The sequence below is a fragment of the Fistularia commersonii genome, chromosome 3 (genome assembly GCF_037954325.1).
Source record: "Fistularia commersonii isolate RoL2024-O1a breed Wild chromosome 3, RoL_Fcom_v1.0, whole genome shotgun sequence".
Taxonomy (NCBI): Eukaryota; Metazoa; Chordata; class Actinopteri; order Syngnathiformes; family Fistulariidae; genus Fistularia; species Fistularia commersonii.
The window spans coordinates 24,085,568-24,106,414 of NC_141286.1; the positions used below are offsets into that span (position 1 = coordinate 24,085,568).

General features: G+C 47.5%; 1 protein-coding gene across 9 annotated transcripts in view; it reads left to right on the forward strand.

The window, feature by feature from the left end:
- The window catches only part of baz2ba (bromodomain adjacent to zinc finger domain, 2Ba), a 68,001-nt gene extending 48,560 nt beyond the window's left edge, over positions 1-19,441 (forward strand). The window contains exons 11-38 of one of the 9 annotated variants that reach the window (XM_086144331.1): positions 816-876; positions 2,611-2,719; positions 3,454-3,555; positions 4,118-4,340; positions 4,753-4,845; positions 5,443-5,504; positions 5,856-5,921; positions 6,599-6,664; positions 6,904-6,948; positions 7,247-7,279; positions 9,162-9,227; positions 9,584-9,724; positions 10,038-10,292; positions 10,399-10,622; positions 10,705-10,779; positions 10,862-11,093; positions 11,189-11,251; positions 11,539-11,683; positions 11,775-12,598; positions 12,680-12,932; positions 13,932-14,087; positions 14,772-14,932; positions 15,016-15,344; positions 15,993-16,128; positions 16,254-16,400; positions 17,255-17,556; positions 18,406-18,549; positions 18,660-19,441. In XM_086144331.1, the coding sequence (XP_086000457.1) occupies positions 816-876; positions 2,611-2,719; positions 3,454-3,555; positions 4,118-4,340; positions 4,753-4,845; positions 5,443-5,504; positions 5,856-5,921; positions 6,599-6,664; positions 6,904-6,948; positions 7,247-7,279; positions 9,162-9,227; positions 9,584-9,724; positions 10,038-10,292; positions 10,399-10,622; positions 10,705-10,779; positions 10,862-11,093; positions 11,189-11,251; positions 11,539-11,683; positions 11,775-12,598; positions 12,680-12,932; positions 13,932-14,087; positions 14,772-14,932; positions 15,016-15,344; positions 15,993-16,128; positions 16,254-16,400; positions 17,255-17,556; positions 18,406-18,549; positions 18,660-18,816 (4,670 nt within the window). In that variant the 3' untranslated portion in view covers positions 18,817-19,441. The remainder of the gene's footprint in view (positions 1-815; positions 877-2,610; positions 2,720-3,453; positions 3,556-4,117; positions 4,341-4,752; positions 4,846-5,442; positions 5,505-5,855; positions 5,922-6,598; positions 6,665-6,903; positions 6,949-7,246; positions 7,280-9,161; positions 9,228-9,583; positions 9,725-10,037; positions 10,293-10,398; positions 10,623-10,704; positions 10,780-10,861; positions 11,094-11,188; positions 11,252-11,538; positions 11,684-11,774; positions 12,599-12,679; positions 12,933-13,931; positions 14,088-14,771; positions 14,933-15,015; positions 15,345-15,992; positions 16,129-16,253; positions 16,401-17,254; positions 17,557-18,405; positions 18,550-18,659) is intronic. The other 8 variants (XM_086144337.1, XM_086144332.1, XM_086144333.1 and 5 more) reach the window with 8 other exon arrangements.
- Positions 19,442-20,847: the final 1,406 nt, after the last annotated feature.

Below are 20,847 nucleotides of genomic sequence, written 5' to 3' on the forward strand. Positions count from 1 at the left end.
CAAACAACACAAATACCTTTTTGAACAAAGAGACAGTAGGAACTGAAAGATTATTATCCCGTGCATCACCCCAGGGAGTATTTATCAGATACTTGCAGCGACACTACTGCAACACAGGTCATTAGTGTGCGCCTTCGCAAACGGCGCCGATTTCTCGGCTCTCCTTTGTGTGTCGGTCCGACAGCTCCGCATCCCAAACACACCTCTGACTAATTCAAAGATTAATGGCAACCTCTTTGTACTTTGCACCGGACTCAGAGTCCAGATTACTATCGGCGAGCTCATTTGAATTAATTTGGCACCCCCCGAAGACGCTCGCGCCTTGAGCTTTTGACCACGCACCATAAATCGCTTAAATAAAGAAAAGAAGGGGGGATGGGAAAAGAAAGAGAAAACCTTGATGGTTAAATACCATCATGAACAGCTTAAGTTGTTTGGGAGATTCTTGTCATATCACATTAGTCAGGCATAATTGGGAAAACGAAACGAAGAACAAAAAAATGGCCTGTTTTACATTTCGCGTTCAGTCATGCACCCTTTGCGCGGACGAATTAATAAATAACACGAGACGGCTGACACGCAGCATGTGTGCGAGCGGGACGGGAATGAAGCCTTTTCACATCGGATCCTCTCTTTCGCCGTCAGTGGCGTCAGTTATCGCCGGGCGAACTTTTCCAATCCATCGGCGACGTCGCCGGAGAGAAAAGACACGATCGAAGCGCATTTACGTTGGCGGCCGTCCGGGCGATGAAGTCCCCGTAGAGGATAACGCGACACGCGCCGGGTTTTTAAGTTTGAACTCTGCTCCTCCGCAGGCCTGGGGAAGAGGAAGAGGGTGATGGATGAGAAGGAGCTGATGACGCCTCTGGAGTTGGGGTACGTACCGGAGGCCGGGTGGAATGAAAACCCCGGCTTATGAACGCCGTCACGTCTGGCTGTCGTGACATTTTTCTGCCAATATTTACATACCTAGACACACCCAAACACAGATATATACACACTGAGGCACACTATATGTATATATATATATACACTGCACAAAAAAATAAAGGGAACACTTAAAAAACACATCCTATATTTAAATGAATGAAATATTCTTATGAAATACTTTGGTCTTTACACAGTTGAATGTGCTGACAACAAAATCACGCAAAAATGATCAATGGAAATCAATTGTATCAACCCATGGAGGTCTGGATTAGGAATCACACTCAAAATTAAAGTGTAAAAACAAACTCCAGGCTGATCCAACTTTGATGTAATGTCCTTAAAGCAAGTCAAAATGAATCTGTGTTGCTTCCTGAGTGGACACTATGATTTCACACAAGTGAGATTGACTTGGAGTTACATTGTGTTGTCCAAGTGTTCCCTTTATTTTTTTGAGCAGTATATATATATATTTATATGGAGACATGGAGGGCATTTGTGAACAGTTAACAAAATCAACCAAGTGAACTGTAGATTTTATATGTAAATCAATCAAAATCAGAATCAGAAAACTTTATTGATCCCCAAGGGGGAAATTGCTTTTTTTTTTTAAAGCGGCTCCTGCTCACAGAATTTCGTGGAGAAGAATCTTAACTAGAAGTCTATACGAAAATAAAGAACAAAATAGTGAAAAATAAAAAGTAAAATAAAAAATGGGAAAGATCAGAAGAAATAAAAAGAAAAAAAGTTGAAGGTAAAAATATATGCAGCGTATATACGTGTGTATTTACAAGTAAGCGTACGCTGGTCAAAAAAAAAAAGGGGAGCACTTAAACAACACAATGTCAATCACACACTTGTCTGAAATCAAACTGTCCACTTAGGAAGCCAAACTGATCTTTTTTTACTGCGATTTGATGCGTTTTGAGTAAAGCGGACAAGAATCAAAATAGAAAAATAAAATAACGAATGATAAGAACACGATAAAAATCGGGAAAGATCAGAAGAAATACATAAAAATGAAATTAAAGGTATTTAAAAATATATGTAACGTACAGTATATGCATGTGAATTTCAAGTAAAGGTATATGATTACAAGTATTATTTATATGTATAAATCAGGGTTATTGCACAGAAGACAATGGAAGTGTTACACATACAGAAAATAAATATACATATTACATATACATACATACTGATTCACACATCATAGAGACATACAGACATTAACCCTCATATATCATATAGACAAATAGAGACAAACAATGAGCTGTCATGCACTCGTATCACTATTCTCCCTCTTTATTCACAATTCGGGAAATTTGAGGGTCTCTTATCTATATATGTCTATATATATAGAAATACAAATATATGAATATGATAGATAGATAGATGGGAGTATGAATGTGGAGTCCCACCGGTGTGCCTTACTTGTTTAATCAATCATTTTGCTGACCCACTAACACGACGCATCAGGTCATGATTTATTGTGAGGAAGGCGCTTTAAAGACACTCACACACACACACATGCGTTCACCCAAACACACAGCCGCACGACGGGCCAGCCCGGCGCTTACGATCCTACCTTCTTTTTTTTTTTATTTTGTTGTTTTGTTTTGTTTTTTGTTTTTTTTGTTTTTTTTTTATTTTCTCCTCCCTCTTTGGTTCTCCCCAAACCCCAAGGTGGCGGAGAGAGACGAGAATCAAAGCGGCGGCCGGGCGTCCGCAGGGCGAGGTGGCCTACTACGCCCCGTGCGGAAAGAAACTCAGACAGTACCCAGACGTGATGAAGGTACCGTCAGCCTGGCCGCGGCCGAGGCGTAGATGAGCAGCGGCGCTCGGGCGGAGGAAGGAGACGCTGCCCATCTACGTTCCTCAAAGTGCCGGTGCATCAGGATGTGTCGTGTGTGTGTGTGTGTGTGTGTGTGATCTATGCTATTGCTCTAGCTGCAACCCCTCGCCCACCCCTACCCCGCTTCCCTTGACCCTAATAGTGAGAGATGATATTCTTAGATTCACTTCTTGTGCCACATTTTTCACTCCCTCCCTCCCTCCCTCCTTCCCTCCGCCGCTCTCCCGACCCTCACCCACCCACCGCCAAAAAGATTAATGGTTAGTGTTGGGATGCACCGCTTCGGCCCCGTTCGGTTCACACGCTGATTGTCAGAGCTGCCTTTGAGAGCAGAAGTTCAAATGGAAAACTGTCGACTCGGTAGCGGCGGGCCGGTCTGCCGGAAACCTCCGCTTCGGCCATTGAGAAATACAAAAAAAAAAGGGCCTGAATTGTGCACCCCAAGGTCATCACAGTTTTTCCTCTGGTGAGAGCTTTTACTCGTCTTTTTGTCCCCCCGAGCTTTTATCATGATTAGCAGGATGCTCACTGTAACCTTAGCCTCCTCCTCCCAGTCCTGAGCCTCCCAGTTGCTTCTCCTTCTTTTTTTTAATTTTTTTTTTTTATCATCAATGTCGCTCATTTCGCTTTTTTCCCTGCCTAAACCAACGCCATTATTATTTTCTCTTCTGTAGTATCTATCCAGAAATGGAATAAGTGGCATCACACGCGATAATTTTAGCTTCAGTGCAAAGATAAGGGTTGGTGACTTCTATGAAGCCAGAGAAGGACCCCAGGTGACTGCTTTTCATCTCTCTCTCTCTCTCTCTCTCTCTCTCTCTCTCTCTCTCTCTCTCTTTCTCTTTCTCTCTCTGACGCTCTCGCTCTCTCTCGCTCCCCCTCTCCTCGATCCCCCGTTCATCTAACGTGGCGGGCAGAGTTTGGCGCAGCCGAAGCCCCCAGTAGCGTTAGCTCCTCGGTTCTCTCACCGTGCATGGAGACGTGTCGTAATCGGATGATGTTACTTCCACAGGTGACGGGTCATGTACGCCATGCTCTGTGTGACACTGAAAAACGAAAACAAAACAAAAACAAAAAAAAAAACAAACATGGCGGTGTATTGACAGAACCCGAGTTGAGAAAATAGCTCTGATTGGCCGAAAAACACAGATGAGATAAAGTAGACTATCAGCGGTAGATTATAGTTGTGAAGTAGATTGCTTATTTAGCATTTAACAGTGCATTAGTTAGTCGTCGATAAATAATGTGAGACTAGGATGTATTTAATCGGTCTAGCTGATGTTGTAACGTTTTAAGCGCAATATCTCCGTACATACTTGTATTTTTCTGGCTGTGCAGGGTTTACAGTGGAGCCTGCTGAAGGAGGAGGAGGTCATTCCTCGCATCCTGGCAATGGAGGGCCGGAGGGGCCGCCCCCCGAACTCCGAGCGCCAGCTAGCAGGCGACGCCGCCAAAGCTAGCCGGCGCAGGAAGGGACGGCCCCCGAACGTGGGCGACCCGCTCGCGCCAGAGGGCCCCAGTCCCAGCGAGGTTAAGCTCCTGCGTAAACTGGAGGCTCAAGGTGAGCAGAAGCAGCGAGCCGCCGGCTACTCTCACCCCGAAAACGCCCGATTTCACCGGTTGTTTAGCAGAAATAAGCGTTTGTCCGCAAAAAAAAAAAAACAGACGTGGACGTCAGCTTGGTTTGCTTGAAGCCTCCCATTTCCTGTGTGGAAACAACCAGATGGGTTTTTTTAGATTTTTTTTTTCTTCCGAAACCATTATCCAGGAAATGCAGAGCTTTTTCTCTGGATTTAACAATTTCATGATGCTCACGCTGAGGGGGATTGCAAGGCAAAAACATTTTTTTTTTTTTTTTTTTGCCACCTGAGCCCGATAGAGTTACATAAACAGTCTGAGCCGCTGTCAGACGGTTTTGATAATAATAATAATAATAATGATTTTTCTTTTTTTCCTCCTTCCTCTGCGTGCAGAAATCGCCCGACAGGCGGCCCAGATGAAGCTGATGAGGAAACTGGAAAAGCAGGCGTTGGCGCGCGCAGCCAAAGAGGCCCGTAAACAGCAAGGTAAACGCCGCGCACCGGCGCCGCCACCGGCCGGTGAGAACCTGCTTAGCGGGAACCTTTTCTGCAAATACCACACAAGCGAATACGCTTAAAGTACACATCAGCGAAATGTACCGCAGGATCAGAAGTAAAAGCACTCATTATGCACGGCGCATAAAATGAACGTGGTATATCAAACTGTCCTTCTTTATCGCCTCGCGAATACTTGTGAGTACTTTAATGATGAAGGTTATCCATGCAGAACCTATTGCGGGTACTGTAGGTGGATTTATAGTGAAAGAGCGCCGCATCATATTACCCTATACACACAGTGAGTTTGTTTAATACTACAGAATTAAACATCTCACCCCGCAGTAATTAGAATATATCGTTTTATTTAAAACCGCCGGCGTGGAAAGCAAGTGAACTTTATCATAAAGGTAATTACGTTTTCGGCCCGGTATTCCCTTCCGACTTTGTAGCGACCACCAAAAGCGCGGCCGAGTAGCTCAAAACTGCATTTACCTCTCGAAGAGACGCCAAAAAGTCGACCGGCTTCATTTTAAACAGAGCAGCAGAATCATTCATTTGAAATCGGTCGTGTTTTTTTTTTTGCAGCGATCATGGCGGCCGAGGAGCGGAGGAAGCAGAAGGAGCAGATCAAAATCCTCAAGCAGCAGGTGGGTGGACTTCGCGTATGTGCTGACAAGTCCGTTTCCTCCCTCCCGCCGCCTCCCTCCTCCTTATCTCAGGTGTCCGGATACACGTCGTCCCGGCGTGCAGTCCGAGAAATGCTGAATGGCTCTTTTGCCGCTCGGTTTATCGTCATTATGGCGGGTACTAAAAGCATCGCCTGCGTCTCTTTGCCCGGCGCGAGCGGGACTGATCGGAAAGCGATTTCCCCCAGTGTTTAAAAACATTACACCCCACACACACGCACACGCGCACACACACACACTTCCTCCTTTCTCTTCTTCTGCTCCTTCTTCATTTCTCTCCTTGTCGTTTTTTTGTTTGTTTTGTCCTAACAGGAAAAGATCAAGCGCATTCAGCAGATTCGGATGGAGAAGGAACTCAGGGCGCAGCAGATTTTGGAGGTAGAGCATCTGATCCCCGGCAGCAGCACCTCTGATTAAGCAGAAGGTTCCTGGACGGCTGCAGCCCCTCAGCCTATAGTGTTTTTTAATCTTCCTAAAGCTCATTACCGAACACCGGCATGCATTGGAGGAGTTGCATCTTCTTAGGCATAATTCCACATGGAACTAATGCTAAATTGGTCTTGCTTGACGGCTGTTGAATATTAAAACGGCTGTTGGTGCCTCTTCAGACCTTATTTAAATTGGACAGAAAAGTCTTTTTTTTTCCCATCAAACAACAGTAACAGTTTAGCATAAGTGGGTCGGGGGGGGAGGGGTGCAGTTTCACACACACACACACACACACACACACACACACACACACACACACACATGCAGACGGCGCACCATTTTTCTGTAGGAGCTTCAAAGTGTTTTAGCAGGACTAAATCAATTTCGAGTTGACACGGTTGACAAGCCACTCTTAAACGGGAGGCTTCAACATTTTCACAATTACGTGTTAAAGAGATACATTATTCATTCGCCCGTGTTTTACAAATTTGACTGGCGTCCGGGAGCGTGAAATCTCGGCTCCGACCGGAAAAACTGCAAACAATCAGCTTGGAGTGCGGCGAAGGCCCTCATCCACGACAGATTGATACACGTCCGTCTCTGTGACTCTTCATCTTTATTCATAGGCCAAACGGAGGAAGAAGGAAGAGGCCGCCAACGCCAAAATCCTGGAGGCCGAGAAACGGATAAAGGTACGGGAAGGGAAGGCGAGGTGGGGGTGGGGGTGGGGGTGGGGGGAGCGCTCGTCACCGCTCTCGAGCGTGACTTAAAAAATAAAAAAATTAAAAAAAAAAAAAAAAAAAAAAAAACGGCCTCAAATTCCATCAGTTTCGCAATGATTTTTTTTTTTTTTGTCTCCTCACAATACGGGAGCAGTGAAAGCCTATTGATTTTTCCCCTCATCATCTCCTCTTCTTCTTTTTCTTCCAAGGAGAAAGAGATGAGGAGGCAGCAGGCGGAGATCTTGAAACACCAGGTAGGCCCTTCTTCCCCCGGCTCCCGCCGCCGCTGCCGCCACGGCCTGCTCAGCCCCTCAGATGTACTAGTTACTGCCGAACCGTGCGTGTGTGTGAGTGCGCGCGCGCGTGTGTGTGTGTGTGTGTGTGTGTGTGTGCGTGCGTGTTTAAATACAGGCATGAGTGAATTTCTACAAGTGTTTTAATTACCAAATTATTGAAAGTGTTCAGTATTTCTCTTTATTAAACGCCATGCTTTTTTGGTTTTCATATCACTACTGTTGCCAAAATAATATTTTGCCAACTCTTCTCTGCCAGGAGTTGGAGAGGCATAGACTAGATATGGTATGGGTATGTTTATTTTTGTACATCTAACACCTGCATCGTGTAACTGGTTGTGTTATGGTTGTCATAGCAATGCATTAAGTGTAGCACTGGCTGCTGTCATACTACATTCTTCTGCATGGCTTTCAAGCAAAACCAACAAAAGAGAAAAAAAAAAAAAAAAAAATAGTCAGTATGCTGCCTCCATCCGCTCGTCCCGAGGGACGGCTGACCCCGTCACAGCGGCCAGGCGGCTTCTGCCCCCCCCCATCCCCCTCTACTCAGAATGCATTGCGAAGACTGCTAGCCAATCCACACTCACTGTCTTGAAAGTGCACTGGAGGAGTTTCCATCCATCACATACATTGTCTAACTGTTGTATAGGAGTAGCCTGTGTTGCCCATGAGTGCTTTCACGATGTGGCCCTCCTCCCCCACCCCACCCAAGGACCGTCCGTCCGTCCGCCCGCCCGCCCGCCCGTCCGTCCGTCCGACCGTCCTCGCATCTGCTCTGCCGTCCACAGAGTGCTGGACTTTAACCCGTCCCATCCCGGCCTCTCCGCCATCCACCGTTCCCGCACAGAAAAAAAAAAAAAAAAAAAAAAAAACGAAAAAGAGTTACCGAGAAGCATTTTGTCTCCTCGGCCGGGGCCGCCGTTTGACGCTCCGCTCTTCGCTTCCGCCGCGGGGACAAACATGGTTCTAGCGTAGCATTTTATTTTGGCCTGGCTGCCCTGCTTGTAACCCGTCTTCACCCCCACGCGACCACTCGCAGCTGAATCCGTTGGCACGCTTTCCCCCCCGCACCGCGGCGAAAATCCCACGCGCTCAGGTCGACCCTCGGGCCGGCCCGTCTGGAGCGCGGCGCTCGCGCGTCCGGCCGTGCCCTTTAGCGCTCTCGGCGTTTCAGATCCGCTGAAAACAGCCAGGAAAACACTCAGCTGCCTTTTTTACATTTTTTTTTTTTTTTTTTTTTTTTTTTTTTCAAAGCCCGTCTGAAGACAAATCAAACAAATATTGACATGTAGTGATGCAGCAGAGTGCCTTTTTTTTTTTTTTCCTCCCACCACAGTGATAAAAGGCTCCTCGCAGCCAGCCGGCCCATTTCAGTCACTACGTGCCGGAAATGTCCTTGGCGAGCCCTAATAGTAGCGATTGTGCCTTTTCGGCGGATCATAGAGGAAAATGGGCCTGATAGCGCGCGGGGGGGAGGGGGGCACCCTAAAGAGATCAGATAAAGTGATAGTCGCCGGCGATTCCTGTGCCCTCTCACAGTAGACGGTGCACGGCGCGCCAAAGTACGAGTCTCCTCCTCGGCAGGCCCCCACGCTGGGCTAATACTAAACCTGCCAAAGCGACTGAAGTGCGACCGCTCCGTTTGTCTGGAGCTCCTCTTTTCACAGTCCGCTCCCTCCTCGCCGTCGTCGGCGGGAGGGGGGGGATTTTTTTTTTTTTTTTTTTTTTTTTTTCTCTCTCCATTTTTATTTTGATCGTAATTCCAGCGCGGTTTGTCAGAAGACGACGTCTGGCAACCTTTTTTTTTTTTTTTTTTTTTTTTTGTTGCTTTTGTTCTGTCAGCTTTAGTTTAGCGGCGCCATCACTGATTCCAGCTGCTTCTCCTTTTTGAGCCTGTCATCACATCTACTACGTATCGCATCTCTGTGTTTTGCTTCTCGGTCGTCATTGTTACTACTGTACTCTTCACTTACGCTTCCACCATACAGTACATGTGACAGTGTATACATGTGAAGCATTGTTCTGTGTTTGTTCCAAGTGCGGTGCCTCTATTATTGGATCCTAGAGCATCACATATTTCGTTTTCACATCCAATACTCAAGTTCATTTGGCCTCCGCCGCTCAATGCACCGCGTTTGCCTGTTAATGTGCCTCTTGTTTTTCCGCCACCCTAGGAAAGGGAGAGACGGAGGCAACATGTAATGCTGATGAAGGCGGTTGAGGCCCGCAAGAAAGCCGAGGTAGAGCGCAGATAAACGCGGGAACACACGCACACACACACATGAAAAAAGAGCCTTCGTCATTATTCCCCGGTTAGATTCCCGCTTTCTCTCCCTCGCTCCCTCCCTCCACCCCCCCCCCCCCCCCCCCCACCTCCCATTCATTTTTTTCAACGCACTTACCAAGTCAAAAGATTTTGTCCCTCGAGCACTTTTCCTTTGAGCGCGCACTGGCATTACGCTGATTTCTAATACTGCTCAGCAAAGTAAACCTTGCCTGTTTTCATGCACACACACACACATACAGTACATACGTGCACTTTTTTTTTTTTCTCTTAACGCTCCCTTGCATTTTTTTTTTTTTCTGGACTCTCCAGGAGCGCGAGCGCTTGCGGCAGGAGAAAAGGGACGAGAAGCGCCTGAACAAAGAGCGTAAACTGGAGCAGCGGCGGCTGGAGCTGGAGATAGCCAGGGAGCTGAAGAAGCCCAACGAAGACATGTGTCTGTCCGATCACAAGGTACCGGAGACGGGCGCTAATCTGCTGCGCGCCGGAAGCTCTCCGGAGCTTTGCGGCTCATTCCGCCGTCGGTTTGTTGTTCGCTCGCCCGGCTTAGGTGCCACCGAGGACGTAGATTTAGGGCAACAGGGTGGTAACATTTTCTTGATGGCCATCATTACTCACAAAACCTCGGACGAGTGTTTTTATTTTTGGGAGAGTGCGCCCTCCAGTGGATAAACAGAAGAACCGCACCGTGTCGCCCCCCCCCCCCGCACTGGAAAAAAAAAAAAAAAAAAAAAAGCTGAGGAAAGTTTTCTCCGCTTCCTCCTAGGCTCTCCCGGAGTTCTCCAGGATCCCCGGCCTGATCCTGCCAGGTCACGCCGTGTCGGACTGCCTGATGCTGATGCAGTTCCTGCGGGGGTTCGGGAAGGTCCTGGGGCTGGACCTGAACGCGGACGTGCCCACCCTGGGCATGCTGCAGGAGGGCCTGCTCAACGTGGGGGACAGCATGGGTCAGGTCCAAGACCTCCTGGTCAAGCTGCTCTCGCTGGCGGTGTGCGATCCGGGCCTGCCGCCCGGACAAAAGGTACTCAGCGGGATTTTAAAAAAGGTCGGGCGAAGTCGAGGCCGTCCGTCCCGGGCCGCTCCGAAGCAAACGGGTCAAACTGAGACGATCTCTCCTCAACCCTCAGACGAAGACCATGCTCGGCGACCACCTGACCAACGTCGGCATCAACAGGGACAACGTGTCCGAGGTGCTCCAGATGTACATGGGGGCCCACTGTGCCAACACGGATCTGGCCCCGCTGGCCCTCAGCCTGAAGACCAAGGCCTTCCAGGCCCACACGCCCGCCCAGAAGGCCTCCATCCTGGGCTTCCTGGCCAACGAGCTGGCCTGCAGCAAAGCCGTGATCAGGTAGGAGAGGCGGCGGCTCCTCCGGCCGGAGTATCGCCAGGAAAATACGCCTGAGGATTAAATCCTTCATTTCTCCCTACAGTGAGATTGATAAGAGCCTGGACCAGATGGCCAACATGAGGAAGGACAAGATTATTATGGAGGGGAAACTCAAGAAGTAAGATATTTATCAGCTGTTGTTTGAAAAGAAAACGTGTGGAAAACAGAGATAAGAGTATTTTTTTTGGATGTTAACTCAGACTGAGGGCCATTCACGCCAAACGCACCGGGAAGAGGGAGGCCTGCGTCGGCGTCGAGGAGAACCAGTCGCTCGGGACGCCGTCCTCCGCCGTCAAGCGCAAGAGGAAACTGGGCGGGGACAGCGACGACGACGACGACGACGACGAGGACAGCGACGACCCGGCCGACGAAGACGAGGAGGAGGAGGAGGAGGAGATCAAGAAGGTCCGGAGAGTTGAGATTTACGACGACGTAAGGGTCGATCCGCCGCCGGATATGGATTTTTTTTTTTTTTTTTTTTTCTTAAAACAACCACCGACGTGCTCCTTGTCTCTGCGTCCCGTCAGGAGGAGGTGGACCAAAGCACCAGCGTGGAGGAGCTGGAGAAGCAGATAGACAAGCTGGCCAAGGTGGGCTCACTTGTCTGTAATCGCGGGAAACGGCAGCAGCGGAAAAATATTGAACATACCGCGCGTAATTTGGATTTTATGTACGGCCATGCCATCATATGGCCGTTTGCTAATGAAGGCATTAATTACCTAAATAAACTACCTCATTAGCATACCAGTTAATGGTTAATACATCACAGTGATTATGACGACACATTTGGCCGCGTGCCCTTTTTCCCTTAAACAACTGTTTATTAGACCCGTGCACGGGACTTATTTTTAATCATTTTTGATCTGTATTTTTGCAGCAACATCACCAGACTCGGAGGAAGCTGTTTGAAATATCCCACTCCTTGCGCTCCATGATGTACGGCCAGGACCGCTACCGGCGCCGGTACTGGGTGCTCCCCCACTGCGGCGGGGTCTTCATCGAGGCCATGGAGAGCGGAGAAGGTAGTGACGGCCGGGTTCGCGTCCGATCGGGGTTAAAGCAAGAAACAGCCACGATAACGGGACGCTCGTTCGTTTTTTTGCCCGACCTCAGCTCCGGAGGAACTGGAGGAGGAGCGGCAGAGGAGGAGGAGAGCGGCGGAAGAGGTCAAGGTGAAAGAGGAGCCGCAGGAGATCGAGGTGCAGAAGGAGAAATCCGGCAGCCCGACCGAGCAGAGCCCGACGCAGGGCCTGGAGCCGCAGAAAGAGGAGGAGGAGAAGGAGCGAGACGAGAAGCAGGAGCCGCCGGCGCTCTTCTACCAGCAGCCGGGCTTCGTGTCCAAGCTGTGCTCCCTCCACGACGCCAGTAAGGACGCCGTCAAAGAGACGGTGAAGCAGGAGGAGGAAGGCGGTCCGGTCGCGGGGCCGATCGGCAGCCCCGCCGCCGCCCCCGTCGCCGCCGCCACGTCGTCCTCCCCCGTTCACAACATCTCCGAGCCGGCGGCGGCGTCGGCCGCCATGGTTACCGCCATGGTTACCGCCAGTGACACCGCGAATGCGCCCGTGCCGCCCCTGACCTCTTCATCGCTGCCGTGCCCGCCGGCCCCGCGGGACAGCCCCGGAGACACGCCTCCGGCCTCCTCCCCGGCCCCGTCCCCGCAGCTCTCCTTCCAAACCAGCGACCAGCTTTTGCGAGTCCTGACGGAGCGGAGCGGCCACTGGTTCAGCCTCCTCCCGCGAACCCCCTGCGACCTCTCCTCCCTCACGGCGGCCCCTCCCGGGGCGCCGCGCATACCTCCCCAGGCGTCTTCCACCCCCGCCAAGCCCAGATCGCCGCCGCCGTCCCCCGCCCTCCCCCTCACCCCCTCGGCCGCCTCGGCCTCCGCCAGCCCGCACCACCCGGCGGGCCTCCTCACCTACCCGCTGTCGGCCCTGCAGGTGAGGCCCAACCCAAGCCCGACGCCTTCGACCGCGTCGGATCGTCCCGTCATGTCCGTCTCTATTTGTTTCTCGTCGCAGGCGAAGTCGGGCGGCTCGCTTCTGGCGGTTTCTTTCGGCAGCTGGTCCAGCGGCATGCTGAGTCCCAGCCTGCCGCCTTGCGGCAGCCCCGTCCCCACGCCGGGACACTCGGCGGAGGGGAACACGGCCGCCAGCGTCTCCAGCAAGAGCGAATCGCCTCTGCCGCGCATCGACAAAATCTCCTCCATGCCCTCCCCCGCCATGGAGATCCCCAAGTCTCCGGACCACCCCGCGCCTCGGCCCATCCCCGAGGGTGAGCGTGACTTTACCCAAAGTCCTCGCCGAGCCCTGCGGCGCGCAGAGGAAATGAGATAGTCATTTTAAAATTTCCGCGGTGATAAATCAGTTGTTGGAGTCCCATCGCCCTGCAGAGGCAGTTATTATCCTTTTATTCCTTTTGTGCCGTGTCCCCTTTCTGTCCAGAGAAAATGGAGGCGCAGGAGCATGATATACGCGGCTGTTTGTTCCCGCGTTTCCTCGAGTCATAACTCGGCTTTTCACCAGCTTTTCGTGTCTCTAGATTAGTTGTTGTTCCGGCCGTCGAACGTTCATCTTCAAAACCGAAATGAATTAAAAGATATCCAAGGTCGTCTGTGTCACAGGATCGATTGACCAACCTGACCCTTAAAAAGCAGTGAAAAAGGAATTTCTCGCAGCTAATTCAAAAAATTAAGTAGTTCAGGCTTCATTTATATTAAAAATGGAATAAAGCGGTTATTTCCGCTTTACATTCATTTTCTTTTATGAAAGTTTTTCTTTCTCATTTCACTTCTCAATATATACGACCTTCTAGATGAGATAAGATATACTTTATTGATCCCCTTAATTATTTTTGTCACAGCAGCGTAACAATCACAGTATCAATAAATGTGAATAAATATAAATAGACAATTAAAAGATAGCAAAAGACAGCCACAAATAAATAGACAGCGGAGTAAACAAGAACGATGGATAAGAATTGACAACAGAATGGGGGAAAAAAAGACAGCAAGGGTGAGAATAGACAACCAAAATAACAACAACAAGGGTAAGAACATAAACAGAGTGTCAATAGCAATGACAAAAATAAACAGGATATAAATGCACTGAGACCAACAAGGATAAAAATAGACAAAAATAGACTCTAGTTCAGTCTTTGGGGCGTACGGTCAAGATTTACGGCCGGGTATCAGCAGACCTTTGCACGCCGCTCTGTGAACCCACCTCGGATGATTCGGTTTCGGGCTAATATGTGTGTGTCGGTCGGCCTCAGAGATGCTGACGGGCTGGTGGCGGGTGTCCGACATCGAGGAGCTGCGAGCCCTGGTCGCCGCTCTGCACAGCCGGGGCATCAGGGAGAAAGGCCTCCAGAGGCAGATGCAGAAGTACATGGAGATCATCCCCCAGGTCTGCACCAGGCACCGGGACGGTGAGTAGCGCAAAACACCCCCCCGCAACACCCCTCGCGCTTTCTGCGAAAGAAGCAAAGGCGATTTTGTTCTGTTCAATAATCGGAATATTTGTTTGTTTAGAAGTTTATTAGGACAGTGTACAAATTCATTAAGCACAGAGGCAGAGATGTTTGTACCAGATTATAGCTCATAGCTAATTTCCATCTGTAGTCCTGGACAATACAAATATAAAACTGTATAAAATAGGCAATATATATAAAATATACAGATAGGCAATAAAATATAAAACTGTATAAAATAGACAATATATATAAAATATACAGATAGGCAATAAAATAACTATACAATATATAAACAGGCAATAAAATATGTATTTTGTAAGTTGAAAGTGCTATTGTTGTGATATTGTTACTTTGGTCATCTGGGGGCCATCAGATGTTACTCAGAAGGGAAACATCTGATGGCAAAATACCCGTCTGGCATTGTTAGTGTGAGCATGTTTGGTGTTCCAGAATCCAATTTTTAAATCAGTCATGTTCTTAAGATTGTCTGGAAGCCCATTCCATTCTTTTATGGCTTTACAGGAAAATATTGAGAGAGAGAGTTGACGGTTTATCAGTCAGTGGCGTCGCCAATATCTCAACGTGTGTGTGAGCAGCCACGTTGCGGCCGGCGGCTCATCTGTGTTGTCGCCAATCCAGTGGCCATGATCGAGCTGCGGGAGCTGGAGGAGAGCCAGGTCAGCGTGGAGTCTGTGCGGGGCTGGTGCGTGGAGGAGCAGGCCATGGAGATGGACATCGCCGTGCTGCAGCAGGTGGAGGAGCTGGAGAGGAAGGTCACCGCGGCGAGCCTGCAGGTGAAGGTAAAACACGGTTCGCCGAAAAGACGGTTTTTGACGAAGCGTAGACGCACGGGAAAACCTGGACCGCCGGTCTCCTCCGCCAGGGCTGGACGCACCCGGATCCCCAGTCGGAGCGGGAGGACCTGGTCTATTACGAGCACAAGCCCCCCACCAAGTCGGCGCCGGCATCGGCCCACGCGGGAGACAGGGACGCCGGCGATCATCCCGAGGAACGGGGGGAGAAGGGCGGGGTGATGCGTCACCCGGACAACCCCCTGGACATTGCGGTGACACGTCTGGCTGATCTGGAGCGCAACATCGAGAGAAGGTACCTGAGGAGCCCCTTAGGTACCACCATTCAGATCAGGCTGGATAATGTGGGTACGGTCACTGTCCCTGCCCCCGCCCCATCCACTAGTGCTGACAGGGAAGGGTAGGTCATTTCTCCAAACCAAAGCTCCCCACTCTCCCATTAAGACCCTTTCCTCTCTATGTGTGCTTTACGTTTTCCCATATTATTCTAAAGCCAGGGTCTTTTGCTGCTTCCACAGCAGATTTTTTTTTTTTTTTTTTTTATAGTGGCTTGTCGTCACATTTTTTTTTTTTTTTTTTTTTTTTTTCATTTGGTCTTGTGCGTTTATTTGATGAAGGTGGTGGAGGTGGTGGGGTGGTGGGCGGGGCTCCACTCCACTCTTTATTTCCTTATTTATCCTGTGCAGGCACATATTTCTGTTTTGTTTTTTTCTAAAATCATCTGCATGGTGTGCATCAGTAACCTTGGGCATATTCATGGCTCCGACTGCAGTATATACTTGCGCAGGTTCTACTTCACTCTTTTCTGCATGAATATCCCCTTTAACATGGCGAGATCGATGTGTACCCCCCCTCCCCCCCGAGCGCCCTACACCCCTAAAATACTCATGCCCGTCTCTGCACAGCTGGTGCTTTGCTTTTGTGGGCGCCTGGTTAAAAATGGAACAGTCTGCTGCACAGCATATATATTTATATACATATATATGCGCGAACGCGTGCGCGTTGTCGTTCTCATTACCTCCCCGCCGTCTCCACGCTCGTGTCGCAGTGGCGAAGAGGAGGTGGCCCACGGCATGAAGGTGTGGAGGAAGGCCCTGTGTGAGGTGCGCAGCGCCGCCCAGCTGGCCATGTGCATCCAGCAGCTGCAGAAGTCCATCGCCTGGGAGCGCTCCATCATGAAAGTGGTGAGCGGAGGGCGGAGAAAAATCACGCCGACGGATGACAGAAATAGATCATCTCCGTCCGGGCGGCTGTTCTTTTATTTTTTGTTTTGTTTTGTTTTTCTTTAACGGGTGTGTTTGCCCCGCAGTACTGCCAGATATGTAAGAAAGGAGACAACGAAGACCTCCTGCTGCTGTGTGACGGCTGTGACAAGGGCTGCCACACCTACTGCCACAAACCCAAAATCACCAGTATCCCTGAGGGCGATTGGTACTGCCCCGCCTGCATATCCAAGGTACGGCGCTCATCTGCATGGCGCCCATGATTCCCCGCAATTGATATTCCTCGCACGTGCACGTCGTTGCACGTACGCCAGGAGTGAAATTTACTGTGACAGACTTGGCAACTTGTGCAAAGCAGACAAACAGGTTGATATGACTATTGCCATTTTTATCTGATCTGATCTGATCTTATCTTATAACAAAATAACTTGTTGTCTGTGGTTCATTTTATTTTATTTCTTTCTTGATTTTTTTTTACCTTAACCTATCTTATCTTGTAACAAAATAACTTGTTGTCTGTGATTCATTTTATTTTATTTCTTTCTTAATTTTTTTTTACCTTAACCTATCTTATCTTGTAACAAAATATGTTGTTGTCTGTGATTCATTTTATTTTCTTTCTTTCTTTATTTTTTTTACCTTAACCTATCTTATCTTATTTCAAAATAACTTGTTGTCTGTGATTTATTTCATTTTATTTTATGGATTTATTTGATTTGGACTATTATTTATTTTATTTTATTTTCTAAACTTTTTTCACGAGCGCGGTTTCAATCTCCTGTATGAGTGAAACGCAGGATTGACAAAAAAGTATATTTTATAGAAGTAAATATAAGTAAGTATATAATATACATATATATGCTTATATTTTCTATAAGTATATAAAGCACATTTTTTCATTTATAGTATATTTATAAATAAGCTTTGAGTCTACCATTTACTTCAATTATCTCATACAGTCATGATGTTATTGTAGCTCAAGTACTACTTTAGCTCAGGACAATATTATCAACATGTTACTCTATTTCCTTTAATTGAACCAAAAACAGAAGAGGTGCATTTTATTTTATTTTTTTTGTCTGTGCAGGCGAGCGGTCCATCGCCCAAAAACAAGAAACCCATGAGCAAACCAGTAGCATCCAGCGCAGCGAGCGGCAAAAAAGGCGGCGAGGCCAAGAAGAACGGAAAGCAGGCCGGTAACGGGGAAATGTCGGAGGAGGATTCGGCCAGCGCCGGCAGCACGCCCAAGAAGGGCTCCAAGGACAACAGCAGGAAGAGGAAAACGGAGGAGGGCTCCCCCGCTGTGCCGGCGGCCAATCAGGAGAGCCCCGTGTGCGTCAAAAGAGCCAAAACGGCGAGGGACAACAACAGAGACCTGGGATTATGCAGGTATGCGCGCCCGGCCTGCTCGGGCTTGTCCATCCCCGGAGCTTTCGCGCAGCCGATTTCACTTTGTGCGCAAACACAGACAGACTAATCACCGAAACGGACCGGCTCCGCCTTGAACTGAGCTTTCTTTTTTTTTTTTACACCCTATTTACTCCTCTTGAAGGGTATTTTTCTTACCATTTCTTTTTATCCCTTATTATTAAATCATGAGGTTGTTTTGAAGCGCTCCCCAGGCTCAGACTGTCAGATTTCCTTTCAGCTCGCCGCCGTCGAAATGAGATTTATCTGTTTCTGTGGCAACTCACCGTTCGCCAGTTAAGAGATCATTCTGCCCGGATAATTTCGTCCTTTTGTTGCGTAAATTTTTTTTTTTTTTCTTATTCACGCTTATCTGAATCCTCGTCGGAGCCAAGCAGCGCTTTCTACAGACAGGAAGTAAAATAACCAGTTTCATACACATCGAGTGAAAGATTGGAAAACAAATCCCGCCAGCTGAGGTGGCGGCGATTACTGCCGCGTCAGGGCACCTCACCCACAGAAATGTGACACATCTGATGGAAGCCCCTGTCATGGCGAACCGGGGACGATGTGTGTGTGTGTGTGTGTGTGTGTGTTGGTGTATGTATGTGTGTTTGTGTGTGATCGCATCAGCCTCGCTCGCTCACTGATGGCGGCGACGGTGGGGCGCCGGGGTTTTTAAACACACTCAGATCATAAAAGGAGGCGGTGCATGCGTAATGTATGATTTCACAATAATAGGCTTTTTGTTTCCATGGAAACCTGGCGTGGCAAACGCCGTTTGCCTTTCCTTCTTCAACTCACCTGGCGTTTTTGTCTGCACTCCCTCAGGGTTCTCCTTGCCGAGCTGGAGCGGCATCAGGACGCGTGGCCCTTCCTCACGCCGGTCAACCTGAAGTCGGTTCCCGGATACAAGAAGGTCATCAAGAAACCGATGGATTTCTCCACCATACGAGAGAAGCTCGTAAGCAGCCAGTAAGTCACCCGGCCGGCCGCCATCTTTGTTGTCGTTGTGCAAGTTTGAACCACTGCCTGTTCTCACCTTCATCATTTTTTTTTTAAATTTTATTTTAATCTTACCTAAGGTATCAGAACCTGGAGACTTTCATCATTGACGTCAACCTGGTCTTTGACAACTGCGAAAAATTCAATGAAGACAATTCGGACATCGGCCGCGCAGGCCACAACATGAGGAAGTTCTTTGAGAAGCGCTGGACTGAGCTTCTGAAGCAAACAAACTAGACGTCTGCTCCAATTCTCGCCATTAAAAAAAAAAAAAAAAAAAAAATCCTGATTTTCCCATCCAGGCCGCCTGGTTTCCCTTTTATTTGATTTTTGATTTTTTTTTTTTTTTTTTTTGTCTTTGTCGGAGAATGTGGCTTTGCAGGACGGGAAAGAATTTTATTTCTTTTTATAAGGAACACGTGGTGTGCTAAAAGAAAAAAAAAACTAATAAAAAAAAAAAAAAAAGCGAGACGTCACCTTGAGAAAGAAAGTCGTTACACGATGTGCGCTGGATTTATTACAACAGGGATAAAAACCCCAAAGACTCCCGGAGAAATGGGGTGTTGTAGTGCAATACCATTCCCTGTTTCCGAACACTGCACTGAATGAATCCCCCAACTGTCACTAATGTGTCTGCGCTAAAAATACTTTCCACTACCTGTAAATAGTACTTTTTTTTTTATTTTATTTTATTTTATTTTATTATTTTTTTGGTTATTTAATCGTATTATAGTGAATGTATTTAATTTTGTAATAATTATTTATGAATCAAGGTCCACTTCATTTTCTATGAAAAGGAAGAATCAGCTTAACTGCTTTGAATTGAAAAAGGAATGTGTCTTTGTGTTATAATTTTTTTTTTCTCTCCCTCCCAAATATCAAACAAAGCCAAGAAAAAAAAAGAAGAAAAAAAATAAAAATAAAAATAAATAACTGTTTACACTGTTCAGTGCTTTGGGGCATCAGAGGACTGTAGTCATTTGTTCAAACTGTAAAACTGCATTTATTTACAGGAACAGCAGAGGGACAGTCAGACAACGGTGATTCATGTGTATATACTGTTTATTAATGTCAATATTATGTCTTGTTTGGAACGATGTGTAAAAATTGTTTAAGAATATTAAGATATTGTTTATGCCTTAGAATGATTGTAGCATTCTATTTTAGTGAACGTGATGAAAACATTATCATAAATATTGTTTGTACAGTATATACATATCCTCTGCAAACACTGTGGTATCCTTAATCTTGGTAGTGCCTACCCTTCCAACAGGGGCGTGTAGGGGATGTTATTGTTTTTTTTTTTTTTTTCTAGGTTTTCATTTTTACGACATTACTTTTTTGTTTGTTTTTATTTTCTTGTTTTTTTTTTATATATGATTTCAATCCAACAAGGCCTCCAAAGTTGGACAGTGACACAGATATCACTCTTTACCATAGAAAATTAAAAAAAAAAAAAAAAAAAAAAAAAAAGGAACAACTAGCATTCAGTTATGCTTCCGTGACGCATTTCCTCATAATCTGCCACAAAATCTGAGGACCTAAAGGCCATTTGTAACCACTGTGTTGAACCTTGCTGTGTGTTGTGGCCTGATGGGGGCAGCTAGATTTTTTTGTACCCAAGTCAAGAGTACTTGAAGTTACTTTATTTAAAGATATTGTGGAATAAAAGTATCATTCTTTTGTAGGAACTTTATTTTTCACTAGTGTGTGGCACGGACCTATTAAAAGGATGTTTTTCAACGTAAACGACTGCAACTGGTTTTCTTTGCGTCCTGTTTCGGGAGACGCTGACGCGCACATACGACTGGTAGTTTCTTTTTTTTTTCTGTCAAGTTGAGATGTTATGGACATTTCAAGGGAATTAAGGCGGACACTGGAAAGTGTTCTTACTCATGTTTTTATGTCATATTCAGTATCAAAAGCCAGAAGGCAGAGTTCTTTCCCCCGGCCCACCTAAGTGGTGCAAGATAATCGTCATTCATGGCTGCTGTGATTGTTCTGCAAAGTCACGACAAAAGTAGCAAGACCGTCTGGAAGAACACTTCATCCCAGCGTGTCCCAAAAAGTGCTAAATTATTCAAAGCGTGAGAATCCGAATGTGTGCTGAGATGCTATTCAGTTTCTTGAATGCAGTTTTGAACAACAGGCTGCCAAAAGCATACGTGGTTCACGAGGGACGACAAAACCCGGACTCACCGATCTTTGTAGTGTCGATCATTTGAACACAAACAAATACCGGTGGACTACAGTGAGAAACATCTCGTC